This window comes from Zingiber officinale, chromosome 8A, assembly GCF_018446385.1.
Source record: "Zingiber officinale cultivar Zhangliang chromosome 8A, Zo_v1.1, whole genome shotgun sequence".
Taxonomy (NCBI): domain Eukaryota; kingdom Viridiplantae; phylum Streptophyta; class Magnoliopsida; order Zingiberales; family Zingiberaceae; genus Zingiber; species Zingiber officinale.
Genome location: NC_056000.1, coordinates 123,192,289 through 123,206,922, shown reverse-complemented (window position 1 = coordinate 123,206,922; position 14,634 = coordinate 123,192,289). Strand labels below are relative to the sequence as shown.

Sequence of the window (14,634 nt, the reverse complement as noted above, 5' to 3'; positions counted from 1 at the left end):
ACTGTACAAGGTTTAGCGTTGTTAGATAAAACAGCATCTTCTGCTGCCATCTTTTGAAGTCGGTTCCGGTGAATTTCTCCGGCTTTTCTCCATGCGGAATGGTTGTCGGAATGGCGGTCGGAACGACGGTCGGAACGACCGTCGGAATGTCGTTGGTAGCCATATCAGTTTGCAGGAAATATCGTTTACGATTGTTGAATCCCGGGTAGCTTCTGGAGTATGCAAACTGATCGTCGAGGCTAGTGTTCGACACTATCTCCGTAAACGATATTGCTCCGCTACGGTGCATAACAGATTGTTGCAATTCATTCCCAAGATACAACGACGACGAACGTATCGGAATCGTAGCACTCCGACTTCCGAGACCAGCGAACCTTCTAGTAGACTTCTTGGACTCTTGAATTCACAAGATGAGATGAATGCTCGAGGAAGAGAAGAGAGGATTGAGTGATTGAGTGAATTTTCCATCATCTGGAGGGTACCCCTTTGCCCACGAGGATGCCGCATAGGTGCTGCCACGTCAGGTACGAGCCTGACACGTCACCCGAGTGCCACGTAGGCACTGCAATGTCACCTGGAGCATAAATTTAAGCTCCTCGCGACAATGTGTACGTGCAAAGTGCGCCTACAAAGCGCACAAAGCGCCCATTGCGCACGTGGCGGGTGGCGGGCTCACAGGTGCGAGCACCTGCTCGCCCTGGGCTAAGGGGTAACCTGTCCTTTTATTTTTGTGTTAACTCCATTAACACATCTTCATTAATAAGTAGAGAATACACATCGAGAATTTCCGATGTGGGACTATTCTCCCATGCACTTTATTAATGAATAATAAATGTTATTTTGGGCTGACTTTAAACATTAATTTCTCATTCACCCTTAATCGATTTTGAGCAAATTAATAGTCTAAATCTATCTACGCGAATCGTAGATTTCAATTTTGAAGTCAATTACGACTTTTAACAATTGATGGCTTCCTTCCTCTAAATCGTTTTGGTTCATTTAAGGCCCCAATATCCAACAATCCCCCACATGAATGGAAATTAATGCAATGCGTGTATGCATGCTGACATTTTACAAGAGTCCAATCGATAATTCACTGCATCGGGAGAGGTACCTTGTGGCTTTGAACCTTCCGTAGTGAAATGCTATCGAGTATACTAGGCTGCGTAGTGAACGTGATGTCTTGAACTGCTCAGCTGTTGATGTATACTGAGACAATAACACCCACACAGAGATCTATCTCACCTACTTTAGGTTCTCATGGTTGGTTCCGTTTCGGCCATGGATATCATCTTGGATTCATGAGTGTTTCATTGAAGCGGCCTGTCTTCACACTCACATAGGTGACACTTCTATCAAGAGTATCCTACCATACTCCACCTTATCAGGTATAGAAGTCACTAAAAGCATAAGCTTAATCTCACTACATGAGGTAGGACAGCACAAATTCATCCTAGGATTGGGATAGAGATAAACTATCTAATGTGCTGGACCACAACTTCTGTAACTTCGTTGTCTCATTGAACCAAGATCTTGCGATCTCCAGTCAACAAGGTTGGGTTACCGCTACAGTCGTTTTTAGTTGTAGATTTTTTAATCCCATTCCTCTTGATGAGCAGTATACTTGATCTCGACTCAACCCCTTCGTTAGAGGATCTGCCAAATTATCTTTGGACTTAACATTGTCAATTGCAATCACTCCATTCGAGATCAACTGCCTAATGGTATTATGTCTACGACGTATATGTCGTGACTTCCCATTATACATATTACTCTGTGCCCTTCCAATCGCTGATTGACTATCACAGTGGATTAGTACGGCAGGCACAGGTTTCACCCAGTTAGGAATATCTTCCAAGAAATTCCGCAGTCATTCAGCTTCCTCAGCTGCTTTGTCTAGTGCTATAAACTCGGATTCCATAGTTGACCGAGCAATGCAAGTCTGCTTAGTGGATTTCCAAGATACTGCTCCCCCACCGATCGTGAATACGTATCCACTAGTGGATTTGGAGTCTTTTGTATCTGATATCCAATTAGCATCACAATATCCTTCCAACACAGCGGGATATTTTTCATAATGTAATCCATAGTTCATAGTATATTTCAAATATCTGAGAACTCGCATCAATGCTTTCCAATGGGTGTCGTTTGGATTACTCGTAAAACGACTCAGTTTGTTGACCGTACAGGCAATATCCGGACGTGTGCAGTTTGTGAGATACATCAAACTGCCTATTATCCGAGAATATTCCAACTGCGATATGGTCTCACCATGGTTTTTCGCTAAGTGTTGACTTAGATCCATAGGTGTTTTCACTGTAGAGAGATCGTACGCATTGAATTTTTTCAATACAGATTCTACATAATGGGATTGTGTTAAAACTATCCCTTTTGATGTCCTGAGAATTTTAATTCTCAATATAACATCTGCTTGACCCATATCTTTCATATCAAAATTTCTGATCAACATTTTCTTTATAGTCATGATTACATCATTATTACTGCCCATTATTAGCATGTCGTCTACGTATAGACAGACAATTACATAGCCTTCAGGTGTGTTTTTGACATAAATACATTTGTCACATTCATTTATTCTGAATTCGTTTGACAACATTACTTTGTCAAATTTTTCGTGTCATTGTTTAGGCGCTTGCTTAAGTCCGTACAATGACTTAACAAGTCGACACACCTTTTTCTCATTTCCAGGAGCCATGAACCCTTCGGGTTGCTCCATATAAATTTCTTCTTCCAACTCACCATTTAAGAACGCAGTCTTAACATCCATTTGATGTATTTCAAGGTCATACAGTGCTGCAATGGCTATTAGCACTCGTATGGACGTAATCCTTGTCACCGGTGAGTATGTATCGAAGTAATTAAGGCCTTCTACTTGCTTGTACCCCTTGGCTACAAGTCTGGCCTTATACTTGTCAATTGATCCATCTGCTTTATACTTACGTTTTAGTATCCACTTACAACCTAATGGTTTATTACCAGAATGAAGGTCTACTAATTCCCAAGTATGATTATTCATGATAGACTCAATTTCACTATTGACAGCTTCTTTCCACATTGGAGCATCGGGTCTAGAGAGAGCTTCACTTAATGTTCTTGGTTCCATTTCTAACATGAAAGTCATGAAATCTGGCCCGAACGATTTCTCAACTCTAGCCCGTTTGCTACGACGTGGCTCTTCACTTTGATCGTCAATAGTCCTTTTATAACAGTTAAGTTCGGTAACGTCATTTTTGTTTGAACTTCCGTTGTTATCACTTTCAACGTTTCCCTTTTTATTTGGGAATATGTTTTCAAAGAATATCGCATTCCGAGATTCTATGGTTGTTCCCACATGTATATCAGAAATGTCTGATTTGTGAACTAGGAAACGATATGCACTACTATTATGGGCATATCAGACAAATATCGCATCGAACGTTTTAGGTCCGATCTTTACTTGCTTTGGTTTAGGTACTTCGACCTTTGCCAAGCACCCCCACACTTTCAGGTATTTGTACGATGGCTCGCGGCCTTTCCATAGTTCATATGGAGTTTTATCATTTTTCTTATGAGGGATTCTGTTGAGAATGTGATTTGCCGATAATATTGCTTCCCCTACAAGTTTTGAGGTAAACCTGAATTTATCAACAAGGCATTCATCATTTCTTTTAGTGTCCGATTTTTACGTTCGGCAACACCGTTTGATTGAGGTGAGTAAGGCGCCGTTGTTTGATGGATAATGCCAGATTCTGTACAAAATTCATCAAACGGTGTACCATATTCTCCACCTCTATCGCTTCGAATTATTTTAATTCGTTTGTCAAGTTGGTTTTCAACTTCTGTTTTATAGGTTCTGAACGCCTCTAGGGCTTCGTCTTTACTTCTTAAAAGAAAGACATAACAGAACTTTGTGCAGTCATCGATAAAAGTAATAAAATATTTTTTACCTCCTCTAGTTTGCACAAATTTCAAGTCACATTGATCACTATGTATTAACTCTAGAGGAGTTGTTGTCTTTTCCACCGAATGAAAAGGTAGTTTCATCATTATCGCTTCCACGCACACTTCACATTTGTGTGTTCTGTCAACATTGACGTTTGGTAATAAATTTAATTTGACGAGACGTTTGAGAGTATTATTATTCACATGTCCGAGTCGATCATGCCATAAATTAAAACACTCAACAACATAGCTGGAAGCATTTATTTTATTACCATCAAAATTTCGGAGTACAGGCATTACAATCATTTTGAATAGACCCTTTTCTAGGTACCCCTTTCCTACGAAGACACCATTCTTCGTAAGTACAAAGTTGTCTGACTGGAACACTAGCCTAAATCCGGCCTTGACCAATGCCGCTCCAGAAACTAGGTTCTTACTGATGTCGGGAACATGGAGTACATCAATGAGTGTTAGCTCCTTTCCGGACGTCATCTTCAGAACAACCTTTCCGAGTCCAACAATTGGCGACGTCGTGGAATTACCCATATAGAGCTTCCTGCCATTTATCGGAGTATACTTGGAGAACATCGCTTTATCGGAACAGATATGACGAGTTGCTCCAGTATCAATGAACCACTGCTTCGGGTTGGTATCCACCAAGTTGGCTTCAAATACAACCGCAGTGAGATCCAAGTCCTCAAGAGAGGTTGCGACATGATTCGCAACATCCTTTGGCCCCTTGGTTGGCTTCTTTGGGCGTCTGCAGTCCTTGGATAGGTGTCCTGCCTTTCCACAGTTGTAGCAGGAGCCTTTGAACTTCTTTGCTTGAGCCTTCTTTTTGAACTGCTTCGGCTTTTTGGCGTTCGGCTCGACCAGGTTGGACATTTCGTCTATAGTCCGCTTGGTTCCTCTGGAGTCGGATAACTTTCGATTATCCTCCTCTATTCGTAGCCTCAGGATCAGATCTTGCAGCCCTATCTCCTTTTGCTTGTGCTTTAGGTAATTCTTGAAATCCTTCTATGACGGAGGGAGCTTCTCAATTACCGCAGTAACTGCGAATGTCTCGTTCAGCTTCACGCCTTCGGCGTCCAGATCATGCAGTATTAATTGCATATCTTGGACTTGAGATGAGACGCTTTTTGAGTCCACCATCTTGAAATCCAAAAACCGACCGACGATGAATTTCTTCAATCCAGCATTTTCGGTCTTGTATTTATTCTCAAGGGATTCCCACAAAGATTTCGCCGTCTCCAGAGAACAATATACGTTATATAACGTGTTGTCCAAGGCGTTGAGTATATAATTACGGCACAGAAAATCTCCGTGAGACCACGCATCGCTAGCAACCTTACTACCTTCCGTAGCGGCTGGCATGTCTTCGTGCAAAAACCGTACAAGGTTTAGCATTGTTAGATAAAACAGCATCTTCTGCTGCCATCTTTTGAAGTCGGTACCGGTGAATTTCTCCGGCTTTTCTCCGTGCGGAATGGTTGTCGGAATGGCGGTCGGAACGGCCGTCGGAATGTCGTTGGTAGCCATATCAGTTTGCAGGAAATATCGTTTACGACTGTTGAATCCCGGGTAGCTTCTGGAGTATGCAAACTGATCGTCGAGGCTAGTGTTTGACACTATCTCCGTAAACGATATTGCTCCGCTACGGTGCTTAACGGATTGTTGCAATTCGTTCCCAAGATACAACGACGACGAACGTCTCGGAATCGTAGCACTCCGACTTCCGAGACCAGCGAACCTTCTAGTAGACTTTATGGACTCTTGAATTCACAAGATGAGATGAATGCTCGAGGAAGAGAAGAGAGGATTGAGTGAATTTTCCATCATCTGGAGGTACCCCTTTGCCCACGAGGATGTCGCATAGGTGCTGCCACGTCAGGTACGAGCCTGACACGTCACCCGAGTGCCACGTAGGCACTGCAATGTCACCTGGAGCATAAATTTAAGCTCCTCGCGACGATGTGTACGTGCAAAGTGCGCCTACAAAGCGCACAAAGCGCCCATTGCGCACGTGGCGGGTGGCGGGCTCACAGGTGCGAGCACCTGCTCGCCCTGGGCTAAGGGGTAACCTGTCCTTTTATTTTTGTGTTAACTCCATTAACACATCTTCATTAATAAGTAGAGAATACACATCGAGAATTTCCGATGTGGGACTATTCTCCCATGCACTTTATTAATGAATAATAAATGTTATTTTAGGCTGACTTTAAACATTAGTTTCTCATTCACCCTTAATCGGTTTTGAGCAAATTAATAGTCTAAATCTATCTACGCGAATCGTAGATTTCAATTTTGAAGTCAATTACGACTTTCAACAATTGATGACTTTCTTCCTCTAAATCATTTTGGTCCATTTAAGACCCCAATATCCAACACAAAGTTGTTTTCAAATTCAAAATATTATACATACACTATTTTTAAAGCATTTTCATCATACAAATTCTTTAAAACGTGCAAAATTCTTTATTATGGATGGAAATTTTTTGAATATTGCATCATTAACTTTAAAAATGCATATCAAGATAATTTTTTTTTTTTTTTTTTTTGCTATGGATGTTTATTTGCTTGATACTATATTTGCTACTTGTCTGTTTTAGTTGGTATGTTTTGATGTATATTAAGGGGAGGATAACAGATTAAAGGTTAAATAATTCAAGTAAAATCATGGCACAAAAATAAAGTAACCATGCTTAATATTTTATATTTTGTTTCTTCTTAAGAAAAACATGCTCTTATTTTACTTAAGAAAATCATGCTATTATTTTATATTTCTATATTTATTTATTAAATTTAACCTGAGTTAGAGAAAGATTAGCAGTACAATCACTAATAATTAAATTTAGATTTTTATGCCTAACAAAAGATTAAACTTAAATTATATGTTTTCTAATATTTAAACCAAATATGTAGACTAAGGATTTGATGAATTTAGAGGACCAGACACCAAGTTAAAGTCTAATTAGATTTAGAGGATCGGATAATTAGCATGAAACTCAGATAGATGAGAGAGGACCAAAAATCTGACAAAAGTTCAGTTGAGTCAACAGTACTAGACAACTAGTTAAAGTCCAGATGAGATATCTGACAACAAGACTTGATAGGTCAAGAGATTAGATATCAAATTACTCTGCAAATGATAAATTAGGTAAGAAACTGGAGGACTAAGGACTATACAAATTATATGTTTTCTAATGTTTGGACCAAGTGTGCAGACTAAGGACTTGATGAGTCTAAAAGATCAGATACTAGGTTGAAATCCAATTAGATTTAGAAGATCAGATAACTAACAGAAAGTTCAGATAGGTCAAAGAGGATCAGATATCTGACAGAAATTCAGTTGGATCAGCAGTACCAGAGATCAAACATTAAATAACTCTACAAATGATAAATTAGATAAGAAACCGGAGGAAATAGATTTAGTGAGGATAAGTCCCGGTGAGATTATAAACATTGAACCAACTTATACCCAACTTGAAAATCTAAGTTGAGACCAAAGATTAGATCATGATCTTAGTAAGACAGTATCTAATTTATAATTTTTATTATTTAGGTTAACTCTATTTTATAGATAATTTCCTTATTTGCATTAATATATTTTGCAAAAGCTTAGAGTAAAAAATTAAATTTAGATGAACAGTACTCCATGTGCCTCAAGTGAAGGAGGGAACCCTGAGTAAAACACTAGGTGTGCCTCGGATGACTGGAGGCGTCCCATAGCAAATAAAATTCGATGATGAAATTTAAGCTGTGTAGGCGCATCGGATGACTTGGAGGCACCTCAGAGCACATAACCTCGAAGCATTGGAGGCGCCCTCATCCAATTGGAGGCATCCCCATGAGGATAAACAGTAGAGTTCTCGGATCGGATGAGCTTCACTTAAGACACCCTGGGTCATTGAAGGTGCTCCTAATGTAGCATAAAAGGAGCATTTAGCTAGAACACTAAACATCAATTCTTCTACCAACTCCAACTCGATTCTGCTACGTCATCTCCTTGCAACTGCTATGCCACGACCTTACTATGTTGAATCTACGCTCGATCAAGCTCCTACGGCAAGAACCGACACTACGTCGAGCTACAAGTGTTGGTAACAATTTAAATTGTTCATTATTGTTCTTGCATAAGTGTAAGTTATTACACTTTCTTCATTTGTATTCGATATTTCGATTGTTAGTGGATTGCCCGTTGGATACGTCCCAAGGAGACGTGAGCCTTAAAATAGTAGTCGCTGAACTACAAACTAAGTAACCGACTATGTGCTAGTTCTTCTATTTTTTTTCTTTGTTTTCTTCCGCTATGCACTGACTTTTGATAAGTCCTTTTAAAATGAGAGCAAAGAAATTAAAATTACACATGATCTACCCCTCTCACGTGCAAACGATCATATATATTATTCTATACTATCTCACTTATTCACTATTCTCTTCTCTGAGATCTGATTTAAACATCATAGGGGTTTTGCTAGGTTTGTCTAGGCTCCCTTCTAATCTTCTTCCTGAAACAAAACATCAACTACTCAAAAGTCATCTTAATCTTAGTTCGCCTGTCCATCTCTTCATCATTGTTGACCTATCGTTCTGCAACTGTCGTTGATCTATGCAAGCTCTATGCTTGCATCAATCCGTCCCGATCCCAATCGGATCATTCCTCCTCCTCCTCTCTCTCTCTCTCTCTCTCCCTACATTAATATGGCCTCATTCTCTCTCTCTCTCTCTCTCTCTCTCTCTCTCTCTCCCTACATCAATATGGCCTCATTCTCGTGGCATCCTTGCACAATGAGTCGTAGGGTCGAAGGTCCACGGACGCGCACTGGATGAATAATCTGGGCCGGCTGTGTTAAATCCGGAGACACCACGCTTTAACCGGGCCAACATTCACCGCTGATTTACCTCCTCCTAGGATCCCTGTGGGGCCAGGCCTAGGGGGCCGCTGGGTGACGGGACCGCCTTTTGCACAATATGACCTCATTCTCTCTCTCTCTCTCCTTCACAATATGGCCAAATGAGGAAGACTCCGGCCATCTCTCTTCTAACCTTATTCATGTGAACACAGGACATCAACTGTCAGGAAGCCATCTTAATCCCAGTCTGGCAATCCACCTCTTCCTCATTGTTGACCTATCGTTCTGCAACTCTCCGAACTCCGCCCGCATCAATCAGTCTCGATCCCAGCCGAATCATTCCTCACTTGTCCTTCTCCCTCCCTCTATGACCTACATCAACCGACTGCCGAAGACTCCGGCCGTACCAGACTGGGTCGGAGAACAACCCCTTACTCATGTTGAAACGAGATTTCCTTTGGTTCCATCTCAACTCTGAACAAATTGAATGTGGGTCCATCTCATCTAATTTGTTAGCTTCCAGAGTTTACTTTTTGGCGTAGGTGCGCTGTGCAGCATCCGGAGCTCCTCATCATCACCTCTGAGCTGATGACGCAAAGCGAGCGTTGCAACCGCTGCATCTGAGTTAATTAGCTCGCCGGTCAAATGCCTTCCTCTACAAGCGGCGAGGCAGAGTCCAAAACCGAAGCTTAAATATATTGCCGTCAGCAAGTCCACATGCGCTGCATGCATCAACCGATCTCCTCCTATAAATGCCCGATTCAGCTGCCGTGGGTTACCACAGAAGCAGCGGCGAGCTCGTGAGGAAGGATCTGATCAGCCATGGCAGGTCTCAAGTGCTCTGCTTCGCTTGCTCTGTTCCTCGCCCTGAGCCTTGTCTCCTTCAGCCTCATTGCTGCGTGCACTGACAACTGCGACATCAAGAAGCCTCCACCGCCTCCGGCAGTGGGGACATGCCCGATGGACACCCTCAAGCTGGGGGTCTGCACCGACGTGCTCGAGGGCTTGCTGAATGTGACGCTGGGGAAGCCGTGCTGCGGGTTGCTGAGGAGGCTGGTGGACCTGGAGGCGGCGGTCTGCCTGTGCACCGCGCTGAGGGCGAATGTGCTAGGGATCCGGCTCAACCTGCCGGTCAGCCTTAGCTTGCTTCTCAACTACTGCGGCAAGAAGGTGCCCGCCGGCTTCATTTGCAAGTGAAGGGACTCGCCGGTCGCTGGAAGACGGCAGTGCAGTCCCTGCTGCACGATGTAGCTGCATGCATATGAAACAATAATCGACGTACGTGAATAAAAAATCTTTTTTTTCTTCAATTTATTCTATTTTTAATAACGAAAAATAATTCAATTAATTCACAATCAGGGCTCAAACTTAGAGACGAGGGCAACAGAAATGGATACTACAGAAACAAAATCGAATAATAAAAAGTTGTCTGGATGAATCAGTGAAGAAATATTTACTTCGAACAGAAACAACAACTGGTCAAACATCAGAGGACAGATAAACTTTAACTACAATTCTACAAAAAAAAACTCGGATGAATTTTAATAGTTTATAGTATTGCACAAACAAAAAATGGATATGAAAGAAAGAAAATGGAGAAAAGCTGATTAAAACGGAAAAGTTAATATTAAACATATGAGAGGAAGGAGAACCAAGCTCATCTTTCCAGAGTATAACGTCCTCACATTACAGAACAGTTGGCTGCAGCATCTATTTGATCAGGGGATCTGCAGTAGTAACAATCAAGAAGGATGACAAATTATAATCACGTTTAAGCTATACGGAATGATAAGTTTGCTTGAAAATTGTAAAAAAAAATCAAAGAAATGGGATTTGTTTCATAAGCTTGTTTACTAAATAAGATGAGAGATTGTGTCCACTAATTCTGCAATACAATCATGGAAATTGATAAAACATGAAGTTGACGGCTGTATATCTAGTAATCAGTTCCAAGAGGTTAGAAACATGAAAAGATGGCATATCAAGTTAGATCTTCAAGAAGACTTCTGAAATGTTACCTAAATCTAGCACTCAGATCTCAGGATGCTGCTAGCATATGATCATCCCTGGTTTCCTTGTGGAATTTAATCATATCAGGAAAAAACTAGATTACTTTAGAAATATGCCAGATTGCAAATGTTCCGTCAAATCCTTGACGTGTAAGAACAATAAAATAAATTATCCACATTTAAACATGCAATATGAGTGTATGAGCATGTGCGTTGCATCATATACACCTCTGAAGCAGTAAAATGCTCTATGGCCTATAAATTTCAGATCATTCAGTTCTCCAAGTTCAACATATGGTCATGGAGTACATCACGGAAGTAGATACTAGCAAACCTAGGTAGGAAAACAAACAGGTAAACTGGAATACTCACAACTGGCCAAGGTTGCTTAGATCAAGATCAGGAGCAAGTTCTTGAACAATATCACTTGGAGGTTGACCACATTCCTGCATTTTCTGCATGAGATCAACAATTTTGGAGAAGTTTTCAGGTTCATTATCATAAACCTCATTTAACTTCAATATAAGCTCATATTGGTGCCTATAACGATCATAATCTTGCTTGTTCAGAACATCTTTGTGCTCTTCCAACCACTTTGGATATCTTTCTCCAATCTCCTTCATGGGATCATGGAGAATTTCTTTGGACAAAAGCTGCTGCATCATAGTTTCAACTATAGATTCCACATCCTGTATAATGGAGAAAGACGATCTGTATCAGGTCCTTAGATTCCACATCAGTTATTATTATACAAAAGACACAAGCTGAGTGTAAGGACATCACAGCCAATAAACAGTAGGGAAAATATATATATTAGAAGGAATGTTATTTAAAGACTAATAAACCTATATTGCTATCAAAGGATACATTTAGAAAATAGTTGCACGAAATCCCATTGGTCGTGACAAGGATGAGACTAATTGAATCACAAAGTTGAAATTGGATTAAAATCTTATTAAATCTAAATCCAAACTCAATTAACATAAATCCAAACCAAATTAATTTAAACCTGAACTCATTAAGCACTTTTTTCTTTTCATTATATTCCACCTACTCTGCATGTTAAATTTTGGAAGACAGAAATGTCATTTTCAAATCATTTATACATCAAATCAAAGCATATTCATTGTGTTGTAATTCTTATTCTTCATGTCATGGATACTATAAACAAACAAAAATTTAACAAGTTGGACTACTTTTGACTCATTAATTTGAATCCTAATAGGAGTGCTTGATTAGAATTTGACATTTGTGGGGTAAAAATTGGAGTTTAGCAATTCAAGATTTCACAAATATTACCATTCAAAATAAGATTTTAATTTTTTGTGAGTTCAATACTTCAAACAGTATATACAATATAATTGAAAAAAAACACAAATGTTGGGAATAACAGATTTTCTGTAGTAAGTTCCTTGCACCACCCACAAAGGTAGAATGCTGTAGATATCAAAATTACTATGTAAACAGCAGATAGTATACGTTATAAATACAGGGTATGACAGAATTATCGCCATTCAGTCCCTAGTTCAACGTGTAAATATAAAAATTGGATGAGCCAATTATTTACTTGGCCTATGCTGTGCAGAAATAGTTTATCAAAAAGCTAATGACTTCGTGGTGAAGCCTTCATGGGCAAGGTTGCCAAGTTTGTTATCCCACTAAGGATGGTAAAAGGTCCATTGGATCAGATCATAGTTTCCAATAGAAAAATTAAAACCTAAGTACAAAAAATGTGTTTTGAAAAAGAAGAACAAAAACTAGTACTTGAGGGTGGGTCTGGGACAACTTGAAGTTTATTATAGGATCAAATGAGCCTTCAAGCCTATAGTTAGTTGTTTCATTCATCAGACAAGTTCTCAAACATGTAATCAGTAGTAGTACTATCATGTTGATGAAGGAAAATCACAAGAGCACCAAAGTTTAAACAAATGTTGATGCAGGAAAATCACAGCACTACAACAACCCAAACAAGATAAAGTAAAGAAAGTGGCAATTCCATTCACTGAAAAAGTTGATGATTTGCTAAACGAAGTTCCCAGCTATCGATGGTTCTGAAAATAATAAAGAAATATAAAGATAGAGCACAGGAACAATCGTTTTGACATTTTTTACCTTCTCAAAATTTTTAGAAGATAAAATAAAAATAGCATACCTGGGAGCCAGCCATCTCAGCCTCGAACTGCTTGACGAACTCCTCGACCATTTCAGCATTGGCGCCCTCGGGGATATTGGTGGTTCTCGTGGCGGACTCCAAACCCCTCACTGCCTCACGCGTCTCCTCAGCTCTCCAGTGCCTCGGATGCTGGGATCCTCGATCCTCTGCTTTCCCTTCCTCCTCGCGCCCGGGTCCGGCAGGCCCATCCATCCCTTTACTTGCGGTGAGGAAGACGACGAGGACGGAGACACCCCTCCCACTCTCCCATCCGTATTGCGATCGCTCCTATCAATCTCATCACGGCACCGAAATCAAGGAAGAATTCGAGACAATAAAACAAACATACAAAAGAAAAAGATCGCTTTGGATGAGCGAGGACTTGAACGATCGTGAATAGAAAGGTAACAGAAGAGATTGACTACCTCTGGGAGGGAGTGAGATCGATCTGGGAGAAATCGTCCAAAACGCCTGCAACAAAGAAAACTCGCCGAATCAATAACAAAATCAAGAAATTGAACGCGCGCGTGAGAGAGAAAAGGCGTATTAGTACTGTCGAGGAGCTGGTCTAGGTCATCGGCGGAAGAAAGGCCGGCCATGGCGACGGGACCGGAAGCCGGCTAGGGTAACCGCCTTCGAGGCTTCGTGGTTTGCGGCTGCTCGTCGTGGACCTTGAGCGAGTTAGTCAACGCTGATAAGATTCATTTTGCCCGTCCAATTTTGATCTGGGTACTTTTCAAAGCACCCCCCAAAGTTTGCTGTCATTCTCGAAATAACCAAAAGTGTAATTAATATCATAATACCAGCAATTATATTATTTATTGATAATGTGCCCCTATTTAAGATTAAAAATACATATATATTTTACCGTATTAAATTACCACCGAAAATATTCATTTTTTAATAAAAACGATGCATTTTAATAATAAAATAGAAACATACGCATTTGAAAATTTTGATGTTAAACTAATTTTTTAAAGGTATTTAAAAATGTTAATAATAAATGTTTATGATATTTTAGAGGTTATAGAATCTAAATATATAAATGTACATGTATAATATATATTTTTTATAATCCCAACAATATTATTTTCAAATGTATCGCCATATAATCCACCCAAATAATATTAATGATTATTACAAATGATTATCAACATTAATAAAACTGTGATATTAAATTGCTCTCATATTTTGTTCATGTTTAGAACAACTTAAAAAATCATGTGTGAAAAATTATATGCGAAAAATATTTAATATGAAATATTATATTCAAATATGTTGTCTTAGAATACACCAAAATAATATAATAATAATAATAATAATAATAATAAATCAAATATAAATATTTAACTATAGTATTAATTTTACTTAAATTCATTTTCTCCTATATATTTTTTAATTATTTGAAAACATGTTGAATGAATTTTTGTCTTATTTTTATTTGATTTCATCTAGAGTTATAGCTTTTGAAATTATAAAATAAGATTTAAAATGCTAGTAATGATATTATTTATATTTTGCATCAATGGTTTTCATTTTTAAATATTCACAAATAAGAAACTTATTTCAAAATATAGAAAGTGTTTTTTATATACAAAAAAAATCAGTGGAATGTAGTAGTTGCCGATTTAATGATCAATTGTTTTGACATACTATTTATATGACAATTTCTAAGGTG

The 14,634-nt window shown here is 39.4% G+C and overlaps 1 protein-coding gene and 1 pseudogene across 1 annotated transcript; one reads left to right on the top strand and one right to left on the bottom strand.

The window, feature by feature from the left end:
* Window positions 1-9,468: 9,468 nt before the first annotated feature.
* On the top strand, window positions 9,469-10,196 carry LOC122010075 (14 kDa proline-rich protein DC2.15-like). The gene has a single exon (XM_042566452.1). It carries the CDS (start codon window positions 9,618-9,620, stop codon window positions 9,990-9,992), a length of 375 nt encoding a protein of 124 aa, XP_042422386.1. The 5' UTR covers window positions 9,469-9,617; the 3' UTR covers window positions 9,993-10,196.
* Window positions 10,197-10,309: 113 nt separating this feature from the next.
* LOC122010077 lies at window positions 10,310-13,171 on the bottom strand (annotated as a pseudogene).
* Between the last annotated feature and the right edge of the window lie 1,463 nt (window positions 13,172-14,634).

Coding starts and splice junctions, on each gene's coding strand:
- LOC122010075 (XM_042566452.1), top strand. CDS start 9,618: ATGGCAGGTCTCAAGTGCTCTGCTTCGCTTGCTCTGTTCCTCGCCCTG.